This window comes from Accipiter gentilis, chromosome 14 (assembly GCF_929443795.1).
Source record: "Accipiter gentilis chromosome 14, bAccGen1.1, whole genome shotgun sequence".
In the NCBI taxonomy this organism is placed as follows: Eukaryota; Metazoa; Chordata; class Aves; order Accipitriformes; family Accipitridae; genus Astur; species Astur gentilis.
The window spans coordinates 30,108,516-30,136,460 of NC_064893.1; the positions used below are offsets into that span (position 1 = coordinate 30,108,516).

General features: G+C 39.8%; 2 protein-coding genes across 3 annotated transcripts; both read left to right on the top strand.

Moving 5' to 3' along the window:
* Window positions 1-53: 53 nt before the first annotated feature.
* Window positions 54-16,342, top strand: SS18L1 (SS18L1 subunit of BAF chromatin remodeling complex). 2 transcript variants are annotated; one of them, XM_049816584.1, is made up of 11 exons: window positions 54-290; window positions 4,026-4,102; window positions 5,409-5,493; window positions 6,329-6,473; window positions 10,058-10,255; window positions 11,219-11,383; window positions 12,285-12,386; window positions 12,799-12,891; window positions 14,205-14,324; window positions 15,835-15,962; window positions 16,166-16,342. In XM_049816584.1, the coding sequence occupies exons 1-11, from the start codon at window positions 222-224 to the stop codon at window positions 16,190-16,192; spliced, it is 1,209 nt and encodes a 402-aa protein (XP_049672541.1). In that variant the 5' UTR covers window positions 54-221; the 3' UTR covers window positions 16,193-16,342. The 2 variants fall into 2 exon arrangements, with proteins under 2 accessions (XP_049672541.1, XP_049672543.1); XM_049816586.1 differs by lacking the exon at window positions 10,058-10,255.
* A 3,025-nt stretch (window positions 16,343-19,367) lies between these two features.
* On the top strand, window positions 19,368-27,531 carry MTG2 (mitochondrial ribosome associated GTPase 2). The gene is made up of 6 exons (XM_049817092.1): window positions 19,368-19,610; window positions 21,294-21,441; window positions 22,073-22,188; window positions 22,824-23,042; window positions 24,519-24,657; window positions 25,063-27,531. Exons 1-6 carry the CDS (start codon window positions 19,371-19,373, stop codon window positions 25,455-25,457), a joined length of 1,257 nt encoding a protein of 418 aa, XP_049673049.1. The 5' UTR covers window positions 19,368-19,370; the 3' UTR covers window positions 25,458-27,531.
* The last annotated feature ends 414 nt before the right edge of the window (window positions 27,532-27,945 follow it).

The window sequence follows — 27,945 nt, forward strand, 5'->3', positions numbered from 1 at the left end:
CCCCGCCCCGAGCCGGCGGCGCGGGCGGCGGGGCGAGGGCGGTGCGTGCCGGCTGGTGGTGCGGTGCCCATGGCTCATTGCGGGGCGCAGATCGTACCATCTGCGCCGGCTCCCCTCCCCATGCACTGCGGAGAATCTTTGCACGGCAATAGCGGCCAGATAATAACAATATTATTAGAGCCCGGAACCGATATATTATAGGCACATAAAAAAACCCCACCATGTCGGTTGCCTTTGCTTCTGCTCGCCCAAGAGGCAAAGGGGAGGTCACCCAGCAAACTATCCAGAAGGTAAAAAAGCATGCTTTTCTACAGACAATTTTAGACATTTATTCCGACCATGCTCCTGTTAGCCGAGGAAGGAGGCTTATTTCTAGGGCGATCAGGAGAAGTAGTGAATTTGCGAGGGCTTGCGGAGACGGACAGCTGGAGAGAGAGGTGGGGGAAGGAGGAGGAGGAGGAGGTGGAACAAAGCAAAGGTGTTCAGATCACTGCAAGGAGAGGGAGAGGAGGACGCGGGGAATAAAATCGGGACGGCACGCTATCTCTGCCGCTCGCAGCGGGGAAAAAAAGCTGCCAGTGATACAGTGGGAAATGGGAGTAAAATCTGCAAATACGTGATTGATTTCGGATGGTGTGTCAGCTTCTGCCCCCACCCCCCCCAAAAAATCCGACCTCAAAAATGAATAAAAATAACATACTGAATTTGCAAGGGCTTTCTTTTGTATTTGGATGCAGAATTTTAACCTCTCAGAAGATAGAGGGAGCACCGAGCACTGGTATTTTTCATATACGATTATCATTATTTGTGATGCCTTTATTGATGTTCAATGACAAACAAAGGTTTTGAAAGATTTTCTCCGGGGAGGAGATCTCCAGGCGGGTCTCGCGCGGAGGCCAAAGCAGAGGCTTCCTAGTTGGGAAGTTATTGTTTCCCATTTCGCAGGATTGGCAGCAGGGACCGTGCACACACACGCGCGCCCGACACCCCTTCCTCCTGCAGAAGGTAACGACCAGTAAGGAAGAGGCTGGAAATGTCAATAAAGAACATGCATGTTTTCACTTTGACCGCTATTTGTCATTTGTACTTCTACCGTATTTTTTGCGTCTTCCCCACCGCAGAGGTGCTCTGTTCATGCGGAGGCGTGTAGTGGCGGTGGAAGTGAGCAGTGTATGTTCTACGTGGTCCACTCGTAAGTAGTGACCAGTGAAGAAGTGCCGTTGCTAATACAGCAATTTAACCGATCACCAGTGGGTTTTGCACCCAAACCGTTATCTGGTGCCGGTTTATGACTTCTACGGGAAAAAACCTCGGTGGAAGACTGTGACAGAATAGAGATCAAGGCAGGACACGCTGCCACAAGGGAGACTGAAGAGATGACTTGAATCTCAGGAGGCAGTTTGGAAACTAATCCCGTTTTGTGGAGCTCTTGCAGCACATGTGGTATTGTGAACCGGTTAATTTTAAAGACTGAAATGTTTCAGACTCGGTGGATGAGTTTTTCTCTAACCTCCAGATTGGCTGGGATTAGGACAGAATTTTGTAATTCAGATAGTTTGTACTTAAAACCATGACTGTATCCACAGACAAAGGGCAGCCGAAGTATCTTCAATTCGATTTTCAAGCCCTTGCCTTTTTGCGTAGCGGTAAACTTCACGGAAGCTTCAAAATGTTATTTCTTTACAAATAACACGTGAAAACATTTCCCATCTGAGGTACGTTTGCTGGCATGTTACTTCAGGACTGTTCAGCGGGGTTGGGCTGTCGGCAGTGATTTTCCTTCTGACAGGTGGTGACGCCGAGGAAGAGACTTGCAGGCGCAGAAACTGGATGTGCTTTATAGTCAAGTATGGAAACGGGCAGTGAGAGAAGGAGCAGGTGCTGGGCTAGGAACTCCAAAATTCCTCATTAAAGTGAGCTTTTTAGAACAGACACCAACTTCATTGAAAAAGAAGATTAATATCATGATATATAAGCATTCGTAATACATAAGCTGCATTCGTAATATGTAAGCAGCTCATTTTTATTTATTAACTCAATTTTGATAGTCTTTCAAAGCTTTTATTACTCCAGTACCAACTATTCCTAAAACAGATTTCACATGGAGGAAGTTAGAGCTTTTGGCAATAGAGCAGTGATGGTGGTGCTTTAAACTAGTTCATCAAACAGCGTTTGCAGGGCAGTAAACTTCAGTTTCTTCTGCGTGACGGCGATCACAACTCGGTTCTTTTTTCCTAGTGAGTTAGGAAAAGAGCTATTTCCGATTCCTTGTTCAGTAAACAAAATATTCTTCATCTAATTGTAGAAACATAGCCCTTTTCTGAGGAAGATACCTGTAATATTGCTTGGACTCTTGCTGTTGAATACGTATCTTAACTGAATGTGAAAATATCATCAGTGATACCTGTTGTGGAAACTGAAAAGGACGAGTTCATATTCTTTGCTAATTCTATATACAGAATTTCCGCTGACACAGGTGAAAATTCTGTGCAACAGTGAGTACAGAGTACGAAACAAATTGCTGCACTGTGAATCAGGCAGGAGTATTTTCTCTTAAAATTATATGCTGCGCCTGGGTCGCCATGTGAGCATCGGCATGCATGCAGGAGGAACATGGATTCTTGACTGACACAGTTCTGACGTTCCCTGTCAGCATTCGAGAGAGCAGCCTGCCGACCCGCCGAGGCAGGCCACAGCGACGCCTCTGTTCCTCAGACCCTCGCTGACTTCAGCCACAGGGGATCACTGCAAGTTCCAGCAGTCAGAGCCTGTGATGGACAAGGGTGTCCAGCATAGTTAAGACCAATTTGCAAATCGCAAGCAAGAAGCAGGACAAGCTGAGTTCTCTAAGGGAGTGACTAGCTAGACTGCAAGCGCATCAGAAAGACTCTTCTGCTCATCTTGCTATAATCTAGCCTCATCTTTGCATCTGAATGGGTCAAGAATTTGTTCTGATCAGGACACATACCTACATGGATTAATTCACATTTAACTCACGTGAAAACATGTTATTCTCTCCTCAAGAGTTCTTCTATCCTGATGACACAGTGGTTCAAAGGCCCAGTCTTGCAAGCACTTAATAGCAGCGGTACCTACGAACTGCGTTATGGAGTGAGTTTTTGCCAGTGGCGAATCTAAATTTGTAAATACTGTTGTTATTTTTCCATTCATTCACTTGAATAAAGCTTGCAGCATTCACAAGAAAGCTGGGAGAAAGAGACAAACTATTATATTTGAAATTTTAAAACATCAAAGGATATTTTAAGCTCTTAATTGTATTATAAATTCATTAAATTATTAATTAAATAAAGGTCAGTTGTCATTTTGTCCAGCAGCCCTGATTTTCTTGGTACAAGTCAGTCAGAATTTACTGAATGAAGCTAAGCTAGCAGCCACTGATAAAACGTAAATTAGCAGGTATATAATTAGTCTGTGTTTTCATTTTAAGTCCTCCCTGTATTAGAACTGAACTACCCCAAAGGACATATTGGGTTGTATTTCTGTTAAATGTGGTTTCAGTAGATCCAGTAATGCAAATTTTATACTTCATCAAGTTCAGTAGTCTGCACACGCTAGTCTTGTGCAGGAAAACTAGTAGGTTTAAATTGTTTGAAAGTATGTTTCTTATTTGAAAGTAGGCATGTTAGTAAAATCTGAAGTTTTGGAAAAGGTTGGGTGATATTTTAGAATGAGGCAGAGGTATTTCATAGTGAAAGCGCTTTACTTCTTCAGCATAAATATCTATCTGCCATTTAAGGAGCAAAAAAGGTAAGTCCATTAATTCTTTCATGTCAGGTATTTCAACTAACTCCTTTAAAGATAACCATTCATAAATGAGTGATTTGAAAAGCACAATCCTGTGGCTAAATAAAGTCACATGTAGGTACTTTGTAATATCCCATGGCAACAAAACGGCACAAAACACCATCCACTGCCAAGACGGGTGAATGTGGAGTATCACAAAACCACAGGACTTTAATATGGTTCTCGTAGTAACATGTTTTGATCATATTTCTTTTATGCAGATGCTAGATGAAAATCACCATCTAATACAATGTATTATGGATTATCAGAGCAAGGGGAAAACTGCAGAATGTACTCAGTGAGTATTATGAGTTTTGGAGTACGTTAGAAATTTTTGGTGTACTTTTTCTCAAGAACAGTACTATGAACCGTTCTGTTCACTGATCACTGAGAAAACAGTTGGACAATTTTTTTAGATTCTCTTGTATTAAGAAATGTATATTGTTCTTGGAACAGGTTTTTTTTCTGAAGTATTTGAGTATTTAGTATTTACAGTATTTTTAACAGATCATTTATTAAAATAATTATAAACAATTATGGTTATTGGACCACTTGCTCTACGCAGATTCATTAAATACAAGTAGAATCAAGTACAAAGTTAGTAACACCTTTTCATCAGAAAGTACTTAAATGTTAAGGATCAGCTATGTGGTTATCTATGGCTAAAACAATAAGCATGTAGACATACTAGTTTGTATCACTGCTTACTATTCCTAATCTTGAAAGCAAAATGCTTTTATAAACTTCAGGTGTTAAATCTCAGTCAGGAAGAACAGCCAATCTGCTCCATGAAAGGTCAAGTTATGGGGCCAAACCCAGAAAGCGGTACATTCAAAGAAATTGTCTAAAAAAAGATACCTTTGCTAAAGAAGTCATGTCACCATTCTGGCTTCATTTTTGCCACTCTTCCCACTTTCCAGCCATTTTCCCCTTATCAGAAGAAGAATCCATGCTAAAAAAAGCATTTTCTCTTGCCCTCTTGGAACCCTCCCTATTTCCAAAAGTTTGACTCTTCACTTTGCTGAGTGGCACAGCTGTTGGTTTGCTTTTGGATGCCCCCTTTTCTGAGCTTCTCCAGTTCATCGAGAACTGTGAAGAAGCATAAATGGTTCTGGTGGTGCTTACTTGAGTAAACATTCCAGTTAGAGCACTCTTGAAAAGAATCTTGTTGTTCTCAGCTTGCTGGCAGGGAAACAGGTTTTGGGTTTTGGAGTTCTGGAATTTCATTACTACTAGGACCCTTGTTAAACAGAGGAAGAAAAAAGTGGCTAATTGTTAGAGCAGCTGTCTGGGTGTCAGTGCTCAAAGACTGAGGTGCCAGCTTCACAGTTCACTCAAAGTGCTTTCAAAGGCGAGTGTGTTTTACCTCTCCCTTCCCCCAAGTTTAACCATTTGTAAAAGAGGTGTTGAACACACTGATCCTTGATGAAAAGCATGACGGCACAGATTTAGGTCATTATTATTGCTATTTATTATGACAGATGAAAAGTGGGCTAATGTAATTTAACTAATCATCTGTAAATAGGAAAAAAAAAAAGAAAAAGAGAGGTTTGGAATTTTCTGTGTTAACCCTTTCCAAAAAAGCTTTACTCCTTATTCTGTAGATACCAACAAATCTTGCACAGAAACCTGGTTTACTTGGCAACAATAGCAGATTCGAACCAGAATATGCAGTCCTTGCTTCCTGCTGTAAGTACCACTGTTACCATCAGATACAGTTACTGTGCCAGAGGGAAATGTTCTTTGATTCTGTTACTGATCACTGTCAATAAACCATTTTTTAGTATTTTTCCAGCTAAAAGTTTTGAGGTGGTCAAGTAGACCACTAAACAAATCTAAAGTTACTTTTACTGTATTTAAAACACATTCTTTGGGACATTTGTGTTAATCTCTGTCTCCCTAGCTCAACTTCTATATATTATAAATGGTGCTGTGGTACAGATCTGAACAGCCTCCATTTGTTCCAGATTCATTATTCTTTACCTATTCTTACTGCATTCTTTACTCAGGAGAAAAAATGCCATTATTTTACGTCAAAAATGTAATTCAGCATTTGGACATTGGTTTGTCTTTAAACATTGTGTTATTCTTGCTAAATGGATTGATTTTGGAGGTATCACACATAACACAAAATACAGTATAGCTTTATGCTGGACAAAAGTCAATTTGTCAACACATTTCTGTGTGGTCTTCGCTAATCCATATCCCCTCAGCAGTTATGTTCTGACCAGCACAAAATGAAATTCATGTAACTATGGAAGAATGGGCACAGAAGCCAGACTCTATTATAAGCACAGTTTCAAGATCTTCACTGTGCTGCGTGCCGGCTTCTCTGTATCATGCTGAGTGTCATTCACACATAGTAGTCAAATGAAGAAAGGTTTACGCAACCAAGCCCAAAAAGTGAAGGAAGCACATATTTAATTGAGGCAGTTTTTAGTCATAGTCAGGCTAATTTGGGGAGTATTATTTTTCTAATTAAAAACCTAACCAAAAATTTGCTTCTCCTCCTTGTTATTTGCAGCCACCAACGCAAAACATAAACTTGGGCCCAGGAGGAATGACTCAGAGTGCATCCAACCAATCCCTCCATTCACAGAGCAATCTCAGCGATGCAATTGGGACGGGCCTTCCTCCTTCCTCCCTCATGCAGAGTCAGATTAGCAATGGTGAGCTTCAGTCCCCTTTGTGCTGCTTTGCTGTTGCTTGGCAACAAAATCATTAATGCAGAATATACTTACAGAGCTGTAAAAGACCTCTCCTAACTCACCTTTCAGGCATATGGGGATTTCAGGCACATGCTGAAATCATCACAAAATGGCTACAGTCAGTAACGATGTTGGCTTCTGCAAGGACTCCAGTCTGCATAGTATTTCTATAGGGGAAATGAAAAACATTTTTTAAAAAATGCGTAATGAAAATCACTAAGTAAAGATGCATCCAAGTTTTTTTATATATTGTGGTATTTTTCTCTTGAAAGTGGTGGGGTTGGCCAGGGTAAAATGGAATTGCTTGCATGACTAACCACACAGGCAAGCCTTTAGATTGCAAAGACCTTCCAGGATACATGCCTTCTTAAAAATGATTTGGTGTTGCCTCAGTCTTTGTCCTCTACAGAAGCTTGCAGAGATTGTACTACATAGCCAAAGAGTTTGCACAGACATTTCATATGAATAAGATAATATACTTTGTCTATTTGGTTTTGTTCGTGCAACTAAAAGAAACTAATTGAAAGACAAAAAAAATATTTTTTTACTCTGCATTTTATAGTATGAATAATCTGTTTATTTATTTTGTAGTTCACAGTTATTTAGTCAGTTCTTGTTTCTGAGGGTCTTTCCCAGAGTGACAGAGAGAAAAAACAGTTTCTATAAATAGAAATATCTGATTGTAAAATCACAGGCCTTGGCAGGGGGACTCAAGACCAGATGCAAGCCATGGAATTACTTCTAACTTTGTAAAAATCCATTTGTGGTCAAGCTGATTGTACCTTTTAAACTAATGGATGAGGTACCTACTTTAAACAGTTACAGCTAGTAAAGTGAACTTACTAAATTTATCTGGGCCTTCTTTTTAAAAGATTTATTACCTAGTATAAGTATTATAAAAGTCAGTCAAAACATTGTTGGGTGTTATGAAGAATCTACATTTTCAGTGTTATTGTTGCTATTTTTTCTTATTTGCTCCCCCCGCCCCCTTCCCCTCCCTCCAGTTCTTTATAGTCATTTAGTGCTGATTGAAAGAACCAGACTGGCAGTCCTAAAGTCTTGAGTCATCTGCAGTACAGAAGCAGCCTGGGCAGTTTACCTCATGTTGCAAGTTTACCTCATGTTGCCCCAACCCAGTACTAAAATCCAGCCTGAGTTGTGGGAGTCTCAGGGTAGTTCACTCTCTGCCCAGTCATTGAGACTCAGTCACCTGGGTAGCGCCAGGTATTTTATCAGGATTATATTAGTCCACTGGGAACCAGACTGAGGACATAGCTACACTCCAAAATGAAGGTGTGACACTCCCCTTGGTTGCCAGCCTCTACTGCTGCTGTCTCTGCCAGCTAGAATCAAGTTAGCACAGTGGTGCTGTATGACACAGCATTCTTGAGGTGTAGGTAGACTTTGAGACTGAGAAACTATTTCACATCGGTCAACAATTGATGGACAGCTTTTTTTGGAAATTAGGAATAAATATGCACAAACGATTCAAATATATGGGCTGTAGTACTTGTGAAAATTTCTCATCTAATGGCAATAGAGATGAAAGTCTGTAATGTACAGCTACAGCATTGTAAGAGAGGGAAGAAAAGGGAAGAAGCCATAGCAGCTACTACATTTTATTCTTTATTGTCCTCAATCAGGACTTTACAGGAATCACCTCTGCAGGACAGTAACTAGGTAATTCCCTACATACATGGTAACTCTGTGTAGTGGCAGCTAGGTCAATTGTAATGATAATTCTGTTGATGGGGACAAGCTAAAAAACAGTCCACCGAGATTTCAAGTAATCCACCATCCACAAGTCAGTGATTCTTCATGCCACAGCCCTGCAGGCAACCCATTAGATTCAATAAACCAACCAGTGAAACTCAGCTCCGTCTGGACAGAATTGGGCCCAACTGAGAATTCTAACTGTTCAGAAATCATGAATGAGGCCTTTCAAAGAAAAACCCAACTGCCTTAGATTCATGAAAGTATGAAAAAGGTTCAATGCTTTGTATTTATCTTATTGTTTTAGTGGCTTTATTTAAACACTGTTGGTCATGCTTTCATATTTTTCCTTACAATCACAAATTACCCAAACCTTTTTTTTTTTGCTTTAAAGAAGGCCAAGATTCTCTAACTTTTCCCATGCAAATAGGGTGAGGTTTACTAACACTGGCTTCACTCCATCTCTCACTCAAAGCAACTGCTAGCTCCATTCAAACACCGTGTGGTCTTGTGTTGCACAAGTAGAAGTATCAGCTTTACAAAACATAAAAAAACTGGAGCAAAACACAGGGCTAGGTCTCTGTAGCGGCATATTGAGCTGGCTCCGCTGATTTCAGTAGAGCTGGCTCTCTTTATCTCTTGTTGAAAATGCTGCTTGCATCCCTCAATCAGAGGAAAATATAATAATCTACAGCATCTTTTCTCATTTTGATGTCTATAAATACCATTAAGAGTAATTAATGAGGTTTGTACTAAGAGAATTAGACACATTTTTCAGAGGCTGTAGGTAATAACCATGAATTAAAATATTGTTATCTAAACATTACAACATAATTCTGTCTCTTCTAGGGATTCTGCATGTCTTCCATTCTACCTAAATTAATTTAGATTGACAACAATACGGCTGAATTTAGATAGACAACAATATGCACTATCACAATTTAGATCGTAACAATACACAATGAAAACAACTTCCCAAAACTCATTCATAAAAATATTTACAGCAACAAACAACAAAAAATAAGGACCAGATTGTCCCCAATTTTAATTACCCAACAGCAATAGAATTTTAAAAAATAAGCATACTGCCAGGTAAGCAGGATGATACTCTCAAACGCAGGATATAATTGGAGCAGTCTGATGCTTACATGCAGTGATGTTGGAAAGGGAGTACCATAACAAAAGGGATTATGATGGTGACTTGGAAAATTTATCTTCCGAAAGCCTTGAGGTACTTTTAGTCAAACTTCAGGACAGGGAGAGACAGGTTTGTCCTCTGAGGAAAGGGTCCCACAGTACTTCCTAAGCCCCAGCTAAGAAGGTTAGTTAGTTATAGAGGAACCGAATGGATGCAGCAACGTGCAAAGTGTTTCTCAGCCACTCCTGTGCCTTCCCATTGTCACCATCTGTGTGAAGGGGGAAGAGTAGTCAACGGCAGGACAGGAGGAAGGAAAGCACAAATCTCAGAAGGCTGGGATGTTTCCAGAGTCCGTATATTTTCTGAAGTATCTGAAATTGCTGGCATTTGTTAGTTCTGCTGCCGGCTGCCTGTGAGGAACTGCTTGTAGGGCATTGCTGCTGGTTTTGTTCTTCCTGTCTGCAATTCTGTACAGCCTGGATTTGGCTGCCAGGAAGAGGAGGATCACTCTAACTGTGTAGCAGGCAGTTTTAATTTGTTTGTAGATAACAGGGAATTTTAATAATGAGGATTTTTTTTTTGTTTGTTTTGCCTTATCATAAGGTATTTTAGAAAGGCCGCGAGGGCTTTAATGCTCACTGTACGTTGCCAATAATAGCACAGATTTTCTTGTTGCTCTCTTTAATTTTTCTAGGTCCTAATCACGTGTCTATGCAGCAGTCAGGCCAGAACACTATGCCCACAACCTCTCTGAGTATGACTGTCAGCAGTCATGGAACTGGGCCTGGTTATAGCCATACAGTGCCTGCATCTCAGAATGTGCCAATGCAAGGCCAGGGGTCAATAGGCAATTATGTCTCTCGAACAAACATCAACATGCAGTCTAATCCAGGTAAACTCCCTCTTCCTCCTTCTGGGCCAACTTGACTTTTCAGTGACCTCAGAGGTTTACCACACATGAATTTGTTCTGTAAACATTTTCTGTAGACAGTGACAAACATACAAGAGGAAAAGACAGCTTTAAGACATCTCTGAATTTCAAGGTGTCAGGCACCAGTGTAAGTCAGAACAGTTTCAGACTTGCTTTAACTTACACCTGCTTGCTATGGTTAGCAATGAGTTGTGGAAAAGAGGGTTAGCTAAAAGTGCAGCAGCACTATCTGATAGCCCCTGGCAGCAAATCCCACAACCGTGGGAGGGATCTGAGAAGCACCTTTATCCTAGCTGAAAGAGCCTGCCAAAGGGTATTACACATTTGCTGTTTGTATGTTACTGCCCCATTTTTGTTATTTTATTGATACTTCACACTGCTTGCAGGGCATAGAGAGTTTAGCAGACAACTCGGAAGTAATCTCTTAATTTGTAAAAATGTTTGCTATGGAGTATTGAATGGGATGTCCAATGCTTAAGAATTCTTTCTGATGATACGAAATTTAGGGATCAAACAAATCCTAGAATGTCAGTTTATTTATACTGTATAATAAGTAGAAGAAAGAGTTGATTAGGAAAGAAATGCAGCAATAAATTAGTCAGGGGGTAGAGAGGAACAAGCCTAAGTTCTTATTTCTTTCTTTAATCTTACTGTAATAATTATAAAGTAATAATAATCAAGGCTAGATATATTTTTAAGTATCTGACTGAAGCAAATGGCAAGAACTGACCATGTAATAACATCCGTTCTGGATTACAGTGCAGAAGAGTTAAATACATGCAGTAGGAAAACATCTCCCCCTGTGGAAAATTCACAGAATTATCAGGGTGCATGTTAGTTGAAGGTTTTAACTTGCTTCCAAAGAGAATAGGGAGAGAACTGTCACATCCTTCCAGAAAACAGTATTTTCCATGTACATTGTAGTCTCCATGATGCACCAGCAAGCAGCAACGTCACATTACAACTCAGCTCAAGGAGGGAGCCAGCATTACCAGGGGCAGTCCTCCATTGCCATGATGAGTCAGAGCAACCAAGGCAACAGCATGATGGGTCAGCGACCAATGGGCCCTTACAGAGCATCACAGCAAGGTAAAATCTATTATTAGATTATTGATGTAATTATTACTAGATATGCAGTCCATGCTGAGGGGTAGGTAATCAACAAAATTTCCAAGTCACATTTACGAACAGGGAATCCCATCTGGGAACACAGGAAATCTCGAATGGTGGAAGTATCATGACAATCAGATGAACTTTAATCTGTTTTCAAGATTTATCTATTTAGTTATTTCATGTGTTTAGAAAAAGAATTCTGTCTAAAAGGGATCACATATCTCTTAAGAAAAGATGAACAATTTGACATACAGCTCACTCAAGCCAAAGGGAATCTTTTCAGTTCTTTCAAATGGTATTGGATCAGCCGTAACATGGCACAGTTAACAAGGAACACAGTTCTGCAAAGAAGACATAGTTTGCCAGCAATTAGTACAAAAAATTAGGCCAGGGAAAGGAAAAAACAGGGGATAACTAGCATGCTCCACGACCTCTTTGGAAAAAGTTCCAAAAGGTAATAAAGCTGCTAGACAGATTCTAGCATAAACTCAATGTCGCTAAGAAGCAAATTGATACGTTAATTAAAATATATTTAATTCTGACTGTATTCTTGAGCATGGAATACATTACCGTGCTTTCTAATAACTCAAATTAGTAGATGAAATGTAGTCATTACTTTGGGTATTGCCACAGAAGTGAGTGGTTTTAGGACATGCTACTGACCGTTGCGTAATTTCAATTTCAGCCAGCTTTTTCTGAGAATATAAATTTATTTCCTTTTTCTAGTGAGCAAAACATCTTTGAAACAGCTCTCAACATACATAGCTTGTTTACTTATCCAGATGTAAAGAATGTTTTCTTAAAAAAAAAGATAAGAAAAAAACATCTCTTAGGAGTCCACGGGCTCAGTTTGCTGTCTCTTGTCTTTGCCTTGCAGGTTCCTCACAGCAGTACATGGGTCAGGAAGAATATTACAGTGAACAGTACAGTCATGGACAAGGCTCATCAGAACCTATGAATCAGCAATACTATCCAGATGGTAATTCCTCTGAGCTGTAGTCACTGTAATACTGATAAAGTGTAGACCACCATGACTGCCACATCCAAGGACATGACAAACCCCATTTTTGGTTTTGCCAATTCCAAATTTCAGTTTAAATGCTAGAAAATTCTAATCCCAGGGCATGGGAGCCTGGTACACAAACATACACGTTAGTGCATCCTGCTATCCAGACTGCTTCAAAAAGAGCACAAAGCCAAGCTTGGGTTGGTGAATGCAAGAGCTTTATCCATAGGTGTGACTTGCCATGTATTCAACCTCCTACCTAAGGGGTCTGTATCTCCTCTTAGCCTCATCTTTGTGCATAAGCAGCTTCATAATATATGTATTCAACAACACATCTCTAGTTACATTAACAATGTATCTGATAAATCTTTGCAATTCCTTGTAGGACATGGTGATTATGCCTATCAGCAGTCATCCTATACTGAGCAGAGCTATGACAGGTCATTTGACGACTCTACACAACACTATTATGAAGGAGGTAGGAAAATATATTGGCAATCTTTGTAAACCAAAGCTCCAGTCCCCTAAAATACTAATGAAATGCTTATGAAAATGTAAACTATGCCTTGCAATTTCTGCATCACTAACTGCTACTTAGACACTACTTGAGGAGTATCCAGGAAATATAATTTAGCTATGTATAGCATTTCTTATACCGAGACTGTATCACACTGTGTACACGGTATCATGTCAGTAACTGTATTGTGAGGCAGTCATGCTGTGCAGCCTCGTGGGATCGCTAACAACTTGTGCATAGCCTCATATTCATTAGAAAAATGATCCTCGGTCGTAGCTGAGCCAGGTGGAATTATAGCTATGGATATTGAACTTTTTTTGCAGTATGAGAAAAGACTTCCAGGATGTCAGTACCCTCCACTCTGAAAAAAGTCTTTAACAAACATTTTATATAATGCAAATAAAAATGGCTGTATTAAAGTAAAAGGTTATGCTGACAAAAGTTAACTAACATGCTGCAGCTAGAAATGGGGTTCAGAGCTGGAAAAAAATGGCAGCCATAAATGGAAATTTCTCTGAACTAAGAAAGCCTACTGGTTAATTCCAGGACCAACTTTTTTTAATCTTACTTAATTCACCTTACAAATTGTGAAAAACAATGGGATAAATGAAACTAACCTTTGAAAATCACCAATACTGTGACTTTGCAATTCTACCACTAAAAAACTCTCAACAGTAGTATGTCAGTAAATTCAGTGATACCATTAAGATATCTGAACTCTAAATTATTAACTTAATTATGATACAGTGAGGTGGCATTTAGGAAAAGCAATGTCATCTGTATAGTCTCCATTCATTTTGTTGTTTCAGGATACTGCAAATGGAATTCCATCGTAGCTATTTAAAAAAATACCAGTAATAACTAAATAAGTGGTCTTCCTGGGATATATGAATAAACATAATTATATAGAAGAAAATACAGTGGGAGGGCTTCTCAAGAAACTGGCTGTTTACCCTGGCACCCTTATCTTTGTGACTCTTTTTCTTCTGAAACAATTCTGGTAAAAAAAAATCCTTTTGGGAACAGGTTGCTTGTTTCTTTGTTTGTTTAGTGATGTGTATAAATAAAAACTCTCTCCTGTTCAAAAGAACTAAAAATCACTGAAGAAATAAACATCCTGACTGGCAAAATGCAATCATCTGCTTCTGAAAAGAGTACTTGTCTATGTGTTCCAGACCAAGGCTCCTTACACCTTTGTTTTCCTCGTGATCCACATGTACAGTGAAATACCTGCCTCATCTATAACAAAACTATTTCAATTTTTCCCTCTTTAGGAAATTCTCAGTACAGCCAGCAGCAGGCAGGATACCAACAGGGAGCTGCACAACAGCAAACATACTCCCAGCAGCAATACCCAAATCAACAAAGTTACCCAGGACAACAGCAAGGATATGGTAAGAAAACTGTCACTGACCAGTCAAGTGTTCTAAGCTAAAATATGCTGTAAACTATTTCCTTGATTAACCTTGGACATCCACATACCAAAACTAGCCAAAGAGCATGGCAGGTAAAGAGATTCTGGGCAGTAACATACTTTAGTATAGCACTGCATTCCGTACTGTTAGTCAGCATCCTGAATCCCCCTCTCTTTTGAAAGAAGGTTAGAAAGTTAGAAAATACACTTTTGCCTCATGTTGACCTCCTGGTAAGTGTCGGCAGGAGGTCACTTCCTGGACTCTCAGGCCTTCTACACATCTAAGAGTTCTGCAGCTGACATGAAAAAATAACATCAACAGTCCAGAGAGTCACTGCTCCCTCGCTTAGACTTCTTGCAGCATCATAGGGATTTCATTCCTTGGTGAGGGGCTGAGGCTAAAGGAAAGAAGTGGAAGTGCTTTGAACATGCAGCTAACACTGGTGCGGGGCTTTTGAACCCTTCAGGTCTCAGGTAGATCTTCCCGCTGCCATCAAAAGAATCTGAGTTTGATGGCTGTCTTTGAGTTCCCTGACAGATTGGAGGCATCCTGTATCTATCCTCAGCCTTTGGGAGAAAGAGACCATTTCAGGTTGTTTAGTACAAAAACAGGGGCCAGGGAGATTGGAATAATCTAAATACTAGCTTCGAGGCAAGGGATTTCTGGTGCATATCCCAAATGTGATGGTACTTGATCTTGAACGGGCAATGTTAACCAAACTTGATAAACTGATGTTGATATAAACAACAAATCCATTTTAGAAATGTAAGATTTCATGAAATAGAACTAACAGGCCTAAAATGTTAATTAAATTATTAACACCTGACTCTGCAGTGCCAGTAGATAGTTTGGACTACTCAAACCAGACATATTCTGTGAAATTAAATCCAAAAGTCAGTTTATGATGTTAAAATCTGGCCTCCTCTTTTTAAAGGTTCTCCTTCATAAAAATCCACCAGTAATGCTAAAAAGTAAGTGCACATAGCAGTCTATACACAGAATATACAGTCCCAAATAAAAGGAAATCAATACCCCTGTGCAGTCGTGTGTCTGATTTACATGTTTTTTAAAAGTATCTCTATGTGCAAGAGATTTCTTAGGTTCCTGGTCAGCAATGCTTATGGTGGCACAGACAGATTAAATAGGAAGTTAAACATGCAATTGTTACTAGAATAAAGGCCATGTAGCTTGCATACAGGTAATAATTGAGCTGTGCCAATACAGATTTCAGAGAGGCAAATCACTTAAAACTATATCAGATTTTCTAAGCAAAGTTTAAAACCTGAACTGGAGTTTACACTGCTGCAACTAGATCATTAGTAGTATTAACGCTTCCTAGTGTAGGGCTAGAGGGGAGGTCTAGGCAAAATTTACACACAGTTCACACTCACAGAGCTTACTTTGTTACCATCGTGTTTTACATTAAGTTAACCATAAGAACTCCCCCTGGCAAATCTAGCCTTAGTAACAGATTTTACTGTCTTCTCAGGTCCTGCACAAGGAGCCTCTTCACAGTATTCCAGCTACCAACAGGGACAAGGGCAGCAATACGGAAGTTACAGAGCTTCTCAGACAGGCCCATCCGCTCAGCAACAGAGGCCTTACGGCTATGAGCAGGTAAATTGTCTAAATCACTGCTGTGAAAAAGCAGATTTGGCTGTTAGCTCCGCATATAAATCTAGCTGATAATTTGGTGCAGCCATATTGGTGATACTTCAGTGGGTCTTTCAAAATTCATAGACCAAAAGCAATTGTCTAACTCACTGTTTGTAAACTTCTGATCTATTATTTTCCAACATTTTTATTTCTCTTTTTTACAGGGACAATATGGAAATTACCAGCAATAAAAGAATGTGATCCTGTGTCAGATTCATTTCAATAGTATCTCCATCTTTTGAACTGGATGTACAGGCAGTTTTGATTAATTGTAATATGTTGGTTACCCCTTAGCACAAAGCAGCGTCTGTATGTGAACAGTGTTCATTTCATGCTGGATATGAAGCAGTGCACTACTGGTAACAAGACAATGCTTTAATGGTTTGATATTTGGTGCTGTGTATAGTACTGTATGTTGATACAATGCAGAAGTTTTTCATTTACCCCTCCTCGCCCCATTCTTGATGTTTCTAAATAGCTTTAGGATCATTTGATCACAGTTGTGCCCCATTCTGAAAAACAGCCAGGTTATTCTGCAGTCTGGCTCAATACAAAGCCATTGAGTCATATCTCAGTCCAGGGAAGTATCCTGTGGTAGGTTATTGATCTTTTTTGAATGCATCGAAGATTACCCGCCAGCCCCATGGCTCTTAACTTTACTTCTTAAGAGTAAGGGGAGGGATATGTTCCTTATGTGAAGACACTTCTATGCTCTATGATAAAAATAAAATTAACTGCAACTTCTGTAATACCTACTTACCTAAGTCTTATAATTCAGTAATCTGCATAAGTCCACAGTTCTCTTGTAAAAGGTACAGAAAGAAGATCAATACCTATATTCAAGGAAATGTTAATCACTAGAGGCGCCTTTTATATATCCCTGTAAACTAAGGTATTTCTATCATGGAAATTAAAATAGAAGGGAGCTCTGAGATCTGCAGTCTCAGCCTACTAGACATCAATATTGCTTCATATTTTGCTTAGCTGAGAAAAACATCTGGCAAAACTCCAGTCTTAAATATGCTACTCCAAATTTTATAACTCACATATACATTTTCATGCCAAATTTCACAAGCAGGTGGCTGGCATCCTTTTTTATTTCCGATTCTTCCATTGCCCTTGCTTAGATTTTCCAGCAAGCATTATAACCATAAATATTGTCAAATCCTTTGGTTAACTGTTCTTACGACTCATTATCACTTTTATTTTTCTCTTGTAGCTTGACAGAAATAGTTCAGAAGTAAAAGAAATCCATCTTTAAAGATAAGCTTATCTTGCAGATAAGCAACTAAATTCAGCTTTAACTTTGAAACAATATTGTGCATATAGAGAGTGGAACTATTAATGGGGTCAACCAGTGAGAGAATACCTATAGAGGGAGAATTTAGAAATAAAAACTAGTGGTATGTAAAAGCCAGTATGAACACCGTAAGTCACTTCTATTCAGCTTTATATGTTCTTATAAAGTGTTGAAAAAAAGCACTTATAAAGTGCTTATGTAAGTGCTGAACAAAACACCGTGTCCAAACTTCTCTGAGGCAAAAGGCTAGGATGACTATACTCCATGAGGATTTTTAAATATGAGATTAATTGCAAATTTACAGTATAAATACAGCCTCTGTAGGATATTCTCCTTTTCTTTGTCTGAACTGGTGTATTTATGGAATTTCGAGTTCTAGTACTTTATATTTTGAAAAACCAAGACCACAAGGAAAATAAAAGATCTTTCCTTTTTTTTTTGTCCTGTAGAGGAAAGTCTTTAACTGGACAATGAAAGAGTTTGCTGTTAAATGTTGTCCAAGTACTGCCCATGCTACATTAATAATTTTAATTACTGATAAAACAGAAGACATTTTTTTAGTCAGTCCTCATTTCTCCCATCTTTCCTGCTGGTGTTTTCATACAAATAAGTACTCTCAAATAGCAAGGAACAGAAAGGAAGCATGATTGTTTTCTTTACAATATATTAATATTACAGGTAGCCAGAAGAATGCAGTATTGCTCTTTGCCAGCTTGGAAGTATGCCTTTTATGTGGTTTTTGAAAGTGCTGAAATACTTTTGAGAGAATATGAACAACACTTAAAATGAAACAGCAACATTACATCAATCTGAAATGTCTTACATTAAGAACTTCTTGAATGTTGTGTATATAATGTATTTGAAAGAGCACTTTGGAAATAGTTTGTACATTTATTTCCTAATTTATACATGATTTTTGGTGTTAATATTTCTAATTGTTAATAACAAAATGTTTATTTAATGTGTTGTCCATTTTTATGTATTAATGTGGAAACAAAGTGATGCCAGCATTTTGACTTCTTCCATTAATTGTATCATTTTCTGTTTTGTAATACAGAATGCTTGACAATTGTTTAGGTTAAATATTATCTGAAAATGAAGTTGGTGGTACTTTCCTTATGACGCAGACTTTTGAACGGAAACAACAGATAAAGGGAGATTCTTTCAAGTTGCACCTTCTCCGATACACTTCATAGATAATTATACATGACAAAAGCTTGTCCCAGCTTTCAAATTATTTGATACGCAAAGATCGGACGCTCAGTGTGTGCAGAGTGGACGTTCGTAATTAACAGCTCACCTCACAGGTAGGGCGGAGTAGGGGACCTGTGGCACGCTGACTGATGGCGCAGGACCCCTCAAGGGGCCGAGACACCCGCCAGTCAGACTGTCAGTCAGTCAGTCAGCCAGTCAATCAGTCAGCCTGTCAGTCAGTCAGACTGTCAGTCAGTCAGTCAGCCCGGCGGCCGGCACCTGCACACGCTGAACTTTAACTGCTGCCGCCCGCTCCAGGCTCGCTGCGGTGACAGCGACTTCTAGCGCCGGCAAGACCGAAGCGGCCAGGACACTCGCCGCGCCCCAGAGGGACCCCAAAACCGGGTCTCCCAGGCTTGTCGCCGCCTTGCCGCACCGTTCAGCCCCGGGATGCGCAGGACCGCTGTCACGGGCTAACTTAACCCTCACGGGAGCGAGCTGCGTCCGGGGGGATTCTCGGCTGGCACACAACAAGTACCACGGGCTTTTGTGCGTAGCCCGGTGCCCAGACTCGGCGCTCTCCCTGCAGCGGCCGCTGTGAGGCACGGCTGGCCGCGGGGGTCGGTGTGTGAGGGGAAAAAGCCGCGGGCTGAGGGGAGGCAAGAGAGAAACCGGGGGGGGGGGGGGGTGTGTGTGCGGCGCGGAACGCACCTTCCCGCGCTTTCTCCACAGCGGCGCAACTGCGCGTGCGCGCGGCGGGGAGCGGCCGGGGGCGGGGCTGGCGCGCGGGCGGCCGTTGGGCGGGGCGGGTCCCCAGCGGCGGGGCGGGGCGCGGTTGTGGCCCGGCCGGGGTTGTCCCGGCGGGTGCCGCCGCCATGCTGCTGCCGTCCTGGGCCGTGCTGGGCGGCCGGGCTGCCCCGGCGGCTGTCAGCGCTATGCTGGCGCCGTGTTGGGCCGTGCTGGGCGGCCGGCCGGCTTGGAGGCCGGCCTTCCTCCTCCTCGGCCCGGTGCCGCTGCCGGCGGGCGGCCGGCAGCTGCCTTTCTCCACAACTTGCGCGAGGTGCTCTAAGAACAGGCGGCTGAGGCAAAAAAGAGTCATTTCGGAAAGGAAGCTGGTAAGTCCTGAGGTAAATCAGCTGTTAACGTGCAGTGCAGTTACCTTGCTGGGCGGTCACCTTCCAGGCACGCGTCAGAAAACAGAGCTTACCTCCTCCTTGCCGTTTCCTCCTCACAGTGATCAAATAGATGCTTTTGACGTGAGAAAGTATTTTTCTAAAATCTGGTAAGCTTTATGGCTGGTGGGGAAATAAGTCTGCCACGTGACATTATCGGTGTTATAGGAGTTGTGGTAGCGGTAAGTGTGCCTTTAAAGCATGCCTAGGTCAAGTCTTACGTAGCTTTAAAGCTAACATAGTGTCTTGTTTCTCACTGGTTTTATAGTCTTGTATAGCAGTCAGCTGACAAACAGACAGCGTTTTATGTCAGAGAAACTGCAGTGTCCTAGAACTGTTTCTTCATACTCTAATTACACGTCTGTGGAAAATCTTGTTTTCTAATGATCAATAAACTGCTTCCCATTTAAAGCAATGGTTTCCTGTCTCACCGTGTGGTGGTGCCAAATACTTTTCTGAAAGAGGCTTTTTGAGAAATCACTAGTCATAATACAACTTTAATTATCAAAAATTAGTGGGGTTTTTTCAGTTGCTTATCTTGGTATCATAATACTAGTAAGATTTTTTTCTCCCTCACGTACTATTTGGACTATTTAATTAAAAGTGACCCTTACTGCTCATTGTCATTATGAAGTCCCTTAGTAATTGACAGAATTCTAATGTTACCACAGTCAAGGTCGTGCTTTCTCTTTTCGTCCCGATGTGTAAACAATTTCACCTGCCTATGTGAATGTACTTCTCTAGTATTTTCCCTTGGGGATTTCAGCTTACTTTCTGGAGATAGGTAAATGCCATCAAACCTGTTTTGCTGACAGAAAAGCTGAAACATAGTGCACCATAGTTAGTTAGCCAGAAGTCAAATATTAAGGTAATGTCAGAAATAGAGTCAAGACCTAGAATTCTCTTTATGCTATATTTTTTTTAGCTCCTGAGCAACTGGTTATGACATACATTAAGATTTCCTCTGCTTACAAATACTTTCTGTTCTTCATCTTTAATACTTTTCTTAATTGTTAGAAGATTGAAGTTTGCCTTAATTTCATCACAGGGATAGAAAGCGTGAATCAGTACAAGAATATCCCTCCCACACATGCGCTATGTCTTTTTTGCAAATTTCAGTTCTATTTAAAGAAGTAAAAAGTTCATGTATATAATTTTTTTTTTAATGTTTGTTTTCATGAGTATGAACACAGTTACTGAGTGATTTTTGGCTTATAGTGTGGTAGCTCTCTTGAGCTACCTGTCAGCATTATATAACTGTATTAAAAGGATGCTTTTCCTGTTACTAGTTCCATTAACGAGAATTTTGCACTTTCGGTATCTGAGCTGCTACCTTAGGTTACATCAACATAGCCTCAGGCATCTACTTTTAAGGGGATTCTTAAAAAAATACTTGAAAAATTAGATTTATTTTTCTTTAGTGTTATACTTAGTACACTGTATTTAGTTGATATGTGAATAGCAGCAGAGTTCTGATTTTTTAAAATTATTTTTTTTAACTGTTGAACTCATCACGACTAAAAATAGCAGGTCTGCATATTACTAAGTTTTGCAGAACAATCAACTTCTTGAAAGATGACTCTGATAAACTGTACTTAAAGGGTACAAAATGCATCCTTGTTACAGACACGCTATTTCGTGGATCACCGGAAGGTGCGTGTGGTTGGAGGACAAGGAGGAGGAGGGGGTCATTCTTTTTATAGCGAACCCAGAAAAATATTTGGAGGTCCTGATGGTGGAAATGGCGGTGATGGGGGTCATGTCATTTTGAAAGGTAAAACTCACTAAATCTGATCTGTTTCATGTTGTCATATTGCTTAACACCCCAACTCCCCAGCAAAAAACCCCCTACATGTTAGGTAGGAGATGGCAGATGTAAATGTTAAAAATGTTAAAATGGTTATTTCTATATAAGATGTCTGCTTTCTAAGCTTTGTCCTGAGCTGTAGTAACGGGAACATAAATGACACTGACAGCCTTAGAGAACATTTTGAAAATCAAGCTATTTTGCAGACGACGTAGTAGCTGGTGTCTGACTGTGTTATGATAAGGCTGGGTTCTGATCAAATTTTACTCTTTAGATGGATAAAGCTGCTTCTGCCACCCCCCTACTGCAATATCTGCTCATCTAGCAAATGAATTTTCCAGATATTTTGTAATGGTTGATTTTGGAATGACCACTTAATAAAGTGCAGAGTTAATAAACTTAAGCAGATAAGTAAAGGTAGTTAAACGTCATCACAACTTACATTAATATTAGCCTTCCCTGATAGGTTGTTGTTGAGACAATAAGTAGGATGTGCATTCATGCAATATTTAAAAAGGGAAAGAAAGTCAAGAGGTTGCTCTTCTTTGCCTCTTCTACTAAAACAATGTGTTTAAAATATGTGTATTTTGCTTTACAGCTGACCGGCAAATGAAATCACTTGCTTCAGTCCTCCCCTTCTATCAGGGTTTTCATGGAGAGAGAGGAGGAAGCAAAAACTGTTACGGAGCTAATGGTGCATACGTGTATGTTAAAGTAAGTAAATTAGGGTTGCATGCTAGTGTGTCAGCTTTGTATTAGCATTGCTGATTTTCAAGCTGGATGACCTTATTGTGAGAAAATCTCACGTGTGTTTTTTCAGGGAGCCTTGTGTGCTGTCTCTGCTGAGGCAGGGCTGGTCGGCACACAGGCAGATCAAGCTGCTTTATATTGTTTATAAAAATTAGACTTCTGTGGAAGGTACATCTGGCCAAAACAAATACAGTTCTGATTTGCTTTACTTTTAGGGGTCATATGCCTAGAGCAATCACAACACAGAACTTTTTAAATAAGAGCAGACTTTTTTCTTTCCTACTTTTTTTCCTTCAACATTTCTGCTTTGGTGCACACCTACAATGTGTGTCTTGGCTCACTACTATGCTTAGGCTTCTTGGCATAAAAGGAAAGAAAGAGGGTTATAGTACTGTTAACATTGTAATGGACTGTAAATGTCTGACAGTGCTGTTTGGGTCCAGAAAGTGAGCCTCGTTCTCTTTTTGGATACCCCAGCTGGAGAATATGGAGGAATGATTTTCAACAGCTCTGAAATCAGCTGGAAAGGACCTACTGAAGGCAGTTCTGCTGCAGACTTTGAGCTTCAGTATAATGCTTGCATCTCCCTTCACTTTAAGGTCCCTGTAGGTACATTGGTTAAGGAGGATGGGAAAGTTGTGGCTGACCTCACTCAACATGGTGAAGAGTATGTTGCAGCTTATGGAGGAGCCGGAGGGAAAGGTAATCGCTTTTTTCTTTCCAATGAAAACCGAGCTCCGACATTATTTACTCCAGGAGAGCCAGGTCAGGAAAGGGTCCTCCATTTGGAACTCAAGACAACAGCTCATGCAGGATTGGTGAGTGTCATTGTGGTTCTTCAACTTCCTTATCATTGTAGGACGACAGTTGACTGACTGAAGAGATAATGTTTGATAACATTTTTGTTAGCCTTTTGGCTTGCTTGTTTAGAGATGCAACTCGATGCTTTCTTGCTGTTACTTGGTAGAAGGGTGTCCAAAGTGATTTGCAGAGCTGTCACTCTCTTGCTCCTTGACGTCATCCTACTTTTGCTGAAATCAACTCTATATATAGAAAAGCAATGTGCAAGATTCGTCAGTGATTAACAGATTCACTGATGATGTACAGCAGGCTGTCTGCCAATTCTGCAGATGAACAGTATGGCATGGAGAGTTCTTCTAAATTAGTTTCTGTTTTCTTGTTTTTTTAAAAAATAAAATTGATAAAGTTCAAATCATCTTCTATTTCATCCCTATATTTTGCTTTTTACAGTTATTAAACATTTGACTTTGTTAGTACCAGATTTAGCATCCTCTGAAATGAAAAATACTATTTAAATATGAATGCTAAGTCAATTTAGGGCTTAAGCTGTTTTCATTTTTAAGTATGGAAAAGTTTTAACACCAGCTGGTAAAGCTGTTAAAATTATGCTTTGCTGCAAAGTGTTGTTGCTGTAGTTCAACAACTGCAGAATAACTGTCTAGTCTAGTAGAATTTTGTGAATTTATTTAGAGACTAAGAAAAGAGTTGGCATTGGTGGATCAATATACTTAATTCTCTGCCCAGCTGGACACTGGTCCATTTATCACATTTTTGGCACTAATTCTGAGATGAATCTGTTCTGTACTTTACTTACTCTGAGAGGAATTCAGAGTGTCTGACATCAGCAAATATGAGAATTTAGGATATGATCTACTTTCCTCTGGGGATTATTGACCATCTGTGTAGCTATCATATGTTAACTGTAGGATATCCCAGAGTAACTTCATTTCTGGGATAGGTTTGCTTAAATTCCTGCCTTCTCCCCAGAAGGCCAAGTTTCAATTTAATTTAATTCTTGGATGTTGAGTCTATGAAGAGCTGTAAAATCCCAAACTTGTAGGCATTCTGGTTACTTAAAGGCCAAACTATAATACTGAATCAAGGACAATGCCGATTCTGAATTCTTTTGGACAATAATAAATCAGAGTTAGAAAACGCAGATAAAATGGGAAGTGCGGGACAAAGTGTTATAACATTGTTTCAGGGTAAAAGAGATCTTATGGTATATACCCTTTTGGCTCTGAACAAAGTAAATACTTAAGATGGTACAAAAAAAGTTAAGGGGACCATTCTATGTTTGATCTATTTAATGTTTATGAGAAAAAATAAATAAAACAGGGTTTAGGAGAAACAAAGGGAAACCAGAAACAAGTATGCAAAATTAATGTTGTTATATTCATGCTGGAAGAACCTTGCCACACCTGCAAAAGCTTAACAGTTTTTTTAATTGGGATTAACCTAGAACTGTAGATCTAACAGTGTTTGTATTCCAGGTGGGCTTTCCCAATGCTGGCAAATCATCGCTTTTGAGAGCAATCTCCAGGGCAAAGCCAGCCGTGGCTGCCTACCCATTCACAACCCTAAATCCCCACGTTGGTATTGTCCACTATCAAGACTATGAACAAGTAGCAGGTAAGAGTTGTAGTATGTCGTGTGTACCTTCATAGCACTTTGTCACCTGTGTTATTCTTTGAAAAGCTGCAGAACTAAGTTTAGCGGTTCTGTAGAATTCTTGCGAATTCTAAAGAACTTCAAACAAACAGTACTGAAAGCCCATTTCGCGTTCATTTAGATATGCCCTTAATATCAAACTAGCAATCTGTATTCTGGCTCCACTGGAATAGTCTAAATTTAGGGGGTTTGAAAGATAATAGCAGCCAAACTTAACATGAGGTATGCTTTAATATTGATGCATTGAGATGTAATTTTAAAAGTACTTGCACTGGCCAGTAAAAGACTGGGTTTGGTGGGGGTTTTGTGTTTTGGTTTTTTGTTGTTGCATATGTTGGATTCACTGTGGAATTTCTCTCATTGTAGTTGCTGACATTCCTGGCCTAATAAAAGGTGCTCATCAAAACAGGGGCCTCGGGATGGCCTTCCTAAGGCATATTGAACGCTGCCGCTTTCTCTTATATGTGGTGGATCTCTCTGTGTCTCAGCCATGGATTCAGCTGCAAGACTTAAAATATGAACTGGAACAATATAAAAAAGGATTGTCTGAGAGGCCTTGTGTTGTCATTGGGAATAAGATTGACCTTGCTCAGTCCAGAATCAATCTGCCACTCCTTAAAGAACAGATAGATGACCGGGTCATTGCACTGTCTGCATTGACAGGAGACAACCTAGAGGAACTGTTTTTGCATTTGAGAGAACTGTATGACACTTATGTGAAGACAGAACAATCACGAGGGCAAAGCCTGGTCAAGTGGTAGGAACTAGAACTACTGTGAACTGTACTGGAAAGAGGAAAAAAAAAAATCATAATTTGATTAGGTTGCATCTATGTGGTTTGGGGTTTTTTTACAAGTTGTTTATTTTTAAATGCAAGGGGCACAGCATGGATTTGTTCTGGACTGCTGCATTGCAAAGATTTTTTTGTTTGTTCACCTTTGAGGTGTCTTTGGTGTTTTACAACAAAATTTGAAAATTGTAGTCATGATGGGTGTTCAGTTGGAAACCTGGATCTTGTTTGACATTAGGTAGTTAATTATGGTATGAAGAGAATGCTATCCAGTAGAAATGACTGAAATTCAGGATCTGCAGGAGATACTGGCTTGCTTTCTGAATCGGAGTGAAGTGACTTCTCACTTTTCACTTACCAAAATTCTAAAATAAAAATAAGGTGGTCCCATGTTTATCCGTTTTTATACCATAACCACTTTCAATCATCTCTTAAAATTTTCTCCTGTTTTGTTTGGTTTTTTTCTCAGAGGAGGCACAGCTGCTCAGTATTTTTAGGGAAGGGGAGCATGAAACAGCTGCAATTAATGATTGAAATTATTTCCTTGTTAGTATAAATAATTAACTATATTTCAGTGCTGGCTGGCAGCAGGTAAGTAGCTGTATAAACCGGCCAGGGAACAGTCATTTGAGACTCACTTCTGAGTTCTCCAGTTTCCTTGAGGAATCTCAAGCAGTGTTCTAAGAAATCCTAGGCTTAGATATTCCAAATAAAAGAAAAATACAGTTCTTTGCCTTTTCTTTTTACTATGTCATTTTGTGGATATTGTTCTTAAATTTTGTTCTCTAGGAATTCAGAAATCTTCCATTAGAACAGTGGGTCTTTGTCCTTTCCTTATACTGAAAGAAATGCTGCTTCTATATGCTCTGGTTATATTCTGTCTGAAAGATGATTATCTTGATAGTGAAAAGTCAAAATTTATCATTAAACTTTTTCATAAGGGACCCTAACAGATTTGTGGAATGCTGAGACACAAATAGTTAAGAAGTCAAGAGAAACAATTGTTCTTGAGCCTTTACTTACGTTTCTTGAATTTTAAAGCAGATTAACTTTGCTTTCCAAACCAGCAGTCTGGAATTACAGACCTTGCACATACTTTGTCACATCAGTGAAATACAACGTAAACTCATTAGCACCATCATAAAATAGAAAGATGCAATGTTTGTAAACTTGGCCTTGTTTTTCAGAAAATACAGCAGCTAAGTTTTAAGGACAGTCAGGTGTGTTATAAAACATGCAGCTATCACTTGTCTTTTTGGTTAAGCTTTGTTAGCTTACAAATAAAGATTTCATTATGTTTAAACTAAAACTGGTTATTTTCTACTGTATCAGCAGTAGTGGGAATTGCTCAGCTGTAGCCTCTACTTCTATACACTATAGCAAAGGTGGTAATTTTCTCTGCTTCTATCGCTTTACACATTTTGTTTGATTTCATCTCTTGTACTTCAATGCTTCTGAATGCTGCATGCTTAAAAGACTGGGTTTCTCAGATTCCCTGAATGATGGACTTTTTTCTCTGTCTATGGCTGGAAAGGCGCAGTCTTGTTTGATCTCTAAATTAAAGCTCAACTCACGCCCTCCTGCTGTATCAGTGTTGGGATCAGCTCTGTGATTATGAATCAGAACTAACTTCGCCTGTATAAGAAAGAAGGTGCATACCCCTTCTCATGAGCAGCAGGGTTTTTTTTCTGAAGAAGTGCAAGGTCAACTCAAATGCCTGAATTTATTTAATAAAAATATAGGCAAAACAGGTAATGACCTATCCTAAATTCACATTCTGAGTATTTCTATCTGTGAGTAGGTGTGGAAAGTAATTTATGCATTATAAGCAATGATAGTAGTATAAATATGAATAGGAAAAAATGAAAACATCCCAAAGTTGCTCTCATGTTTTGTTTCATATGTGCTTCATCCCTGGGATTTACCAAACTGAGTTAGGTAATAGTTAATCTTCAGTTCTGTCCTTCTGTTTGGTTTCGTGCAGCGTTTTTAGGCTTCGCTGTTGTTTTCCCTTGTATTGCTACATGTTTTTCAGCCACATTTAATAAAACTGGGAAAAGATTGCCTGAATGAAGAAACCGGTGCAACTTCTTTGCAGAACATTCGATACCTACAAATACTTTGTGTTCTCTGACTGTGCTGTAGCGTTTGGCAGTCTTTGAGAATGACAGAGGCTGTTTTAAAAGCCTCTGTACTCACAGGAGCTTTCTTTCACCCTTAGTTCCTAGCGCTCATGGAATATCAGCTCTTAGAGTGGAGAGTATTTGGTGTACTGATGTGCAAAAAGCACAGCAGGGTGCTAGATAGCTTAACAGAATGTCCTATTGATCATATAATTGGTTTCTTCCTTCTTAACATTTCAGCTGCCTATTCTGAGGTGACAGTACCAGGTTCCTAACCGCATGTGTACGGGGGTTCAAAGAGGCTTCAGAGGAAGGAGCACATACTCCATCTATCGA

What these genes read in the sequence shown, in the direction of transcription:
- SS18L1 (XM_049816584.1), top strand. Translation starts at nt 222, where the DNA reads ATGTCGGTTGCCTTTGCTTCTGCTCGCCCAAGAGGCAAAGGGGAGGTC. An exon ending in CAACATGCAGTCTAATCCAG is followed by an intron (nt 10,256 to 11,218) that starts GTAAACTCCCTC and finishes TGTACATTGTAG; the next exon opens with TCTCCATGATGCACCAGCAA. An exon ending in TTACAGAGCATCACAGCAAG is followed by an intron (nt 11,384 to 12,284) that starts GTAAAATCTATT and finishes TTTGCCTTGCAG; the next exon opens with GTTCCTCACAGCAGTACATG.
- MTG2 (XM_049817092.1), top strand. Translation starts at nt 19,371, where the DNA reads ATGCTGCTGCCGTCCTGGGCCGTGCTGGGCGGCCGGGCTGCCCCGGCG. An exon ending in TCATTTCGGAAAGGAAGCTG is followed by an intron (nt 19,611 to 21,293) that starts GTAAGTCCTGAG and finishes TCCTTGTTACAG; the next exon opens with ACACGCTATTTCGTGGATCA. An exon ending in CAACAGCTCATGCAGGATTG is followed by an intron (nt 23,043 to 24,518) that starts GTGAGTGTCATT and finishes TTTGTATTCCAG; the next exon opens with GTGGGCTTTCCCAATGCTGG.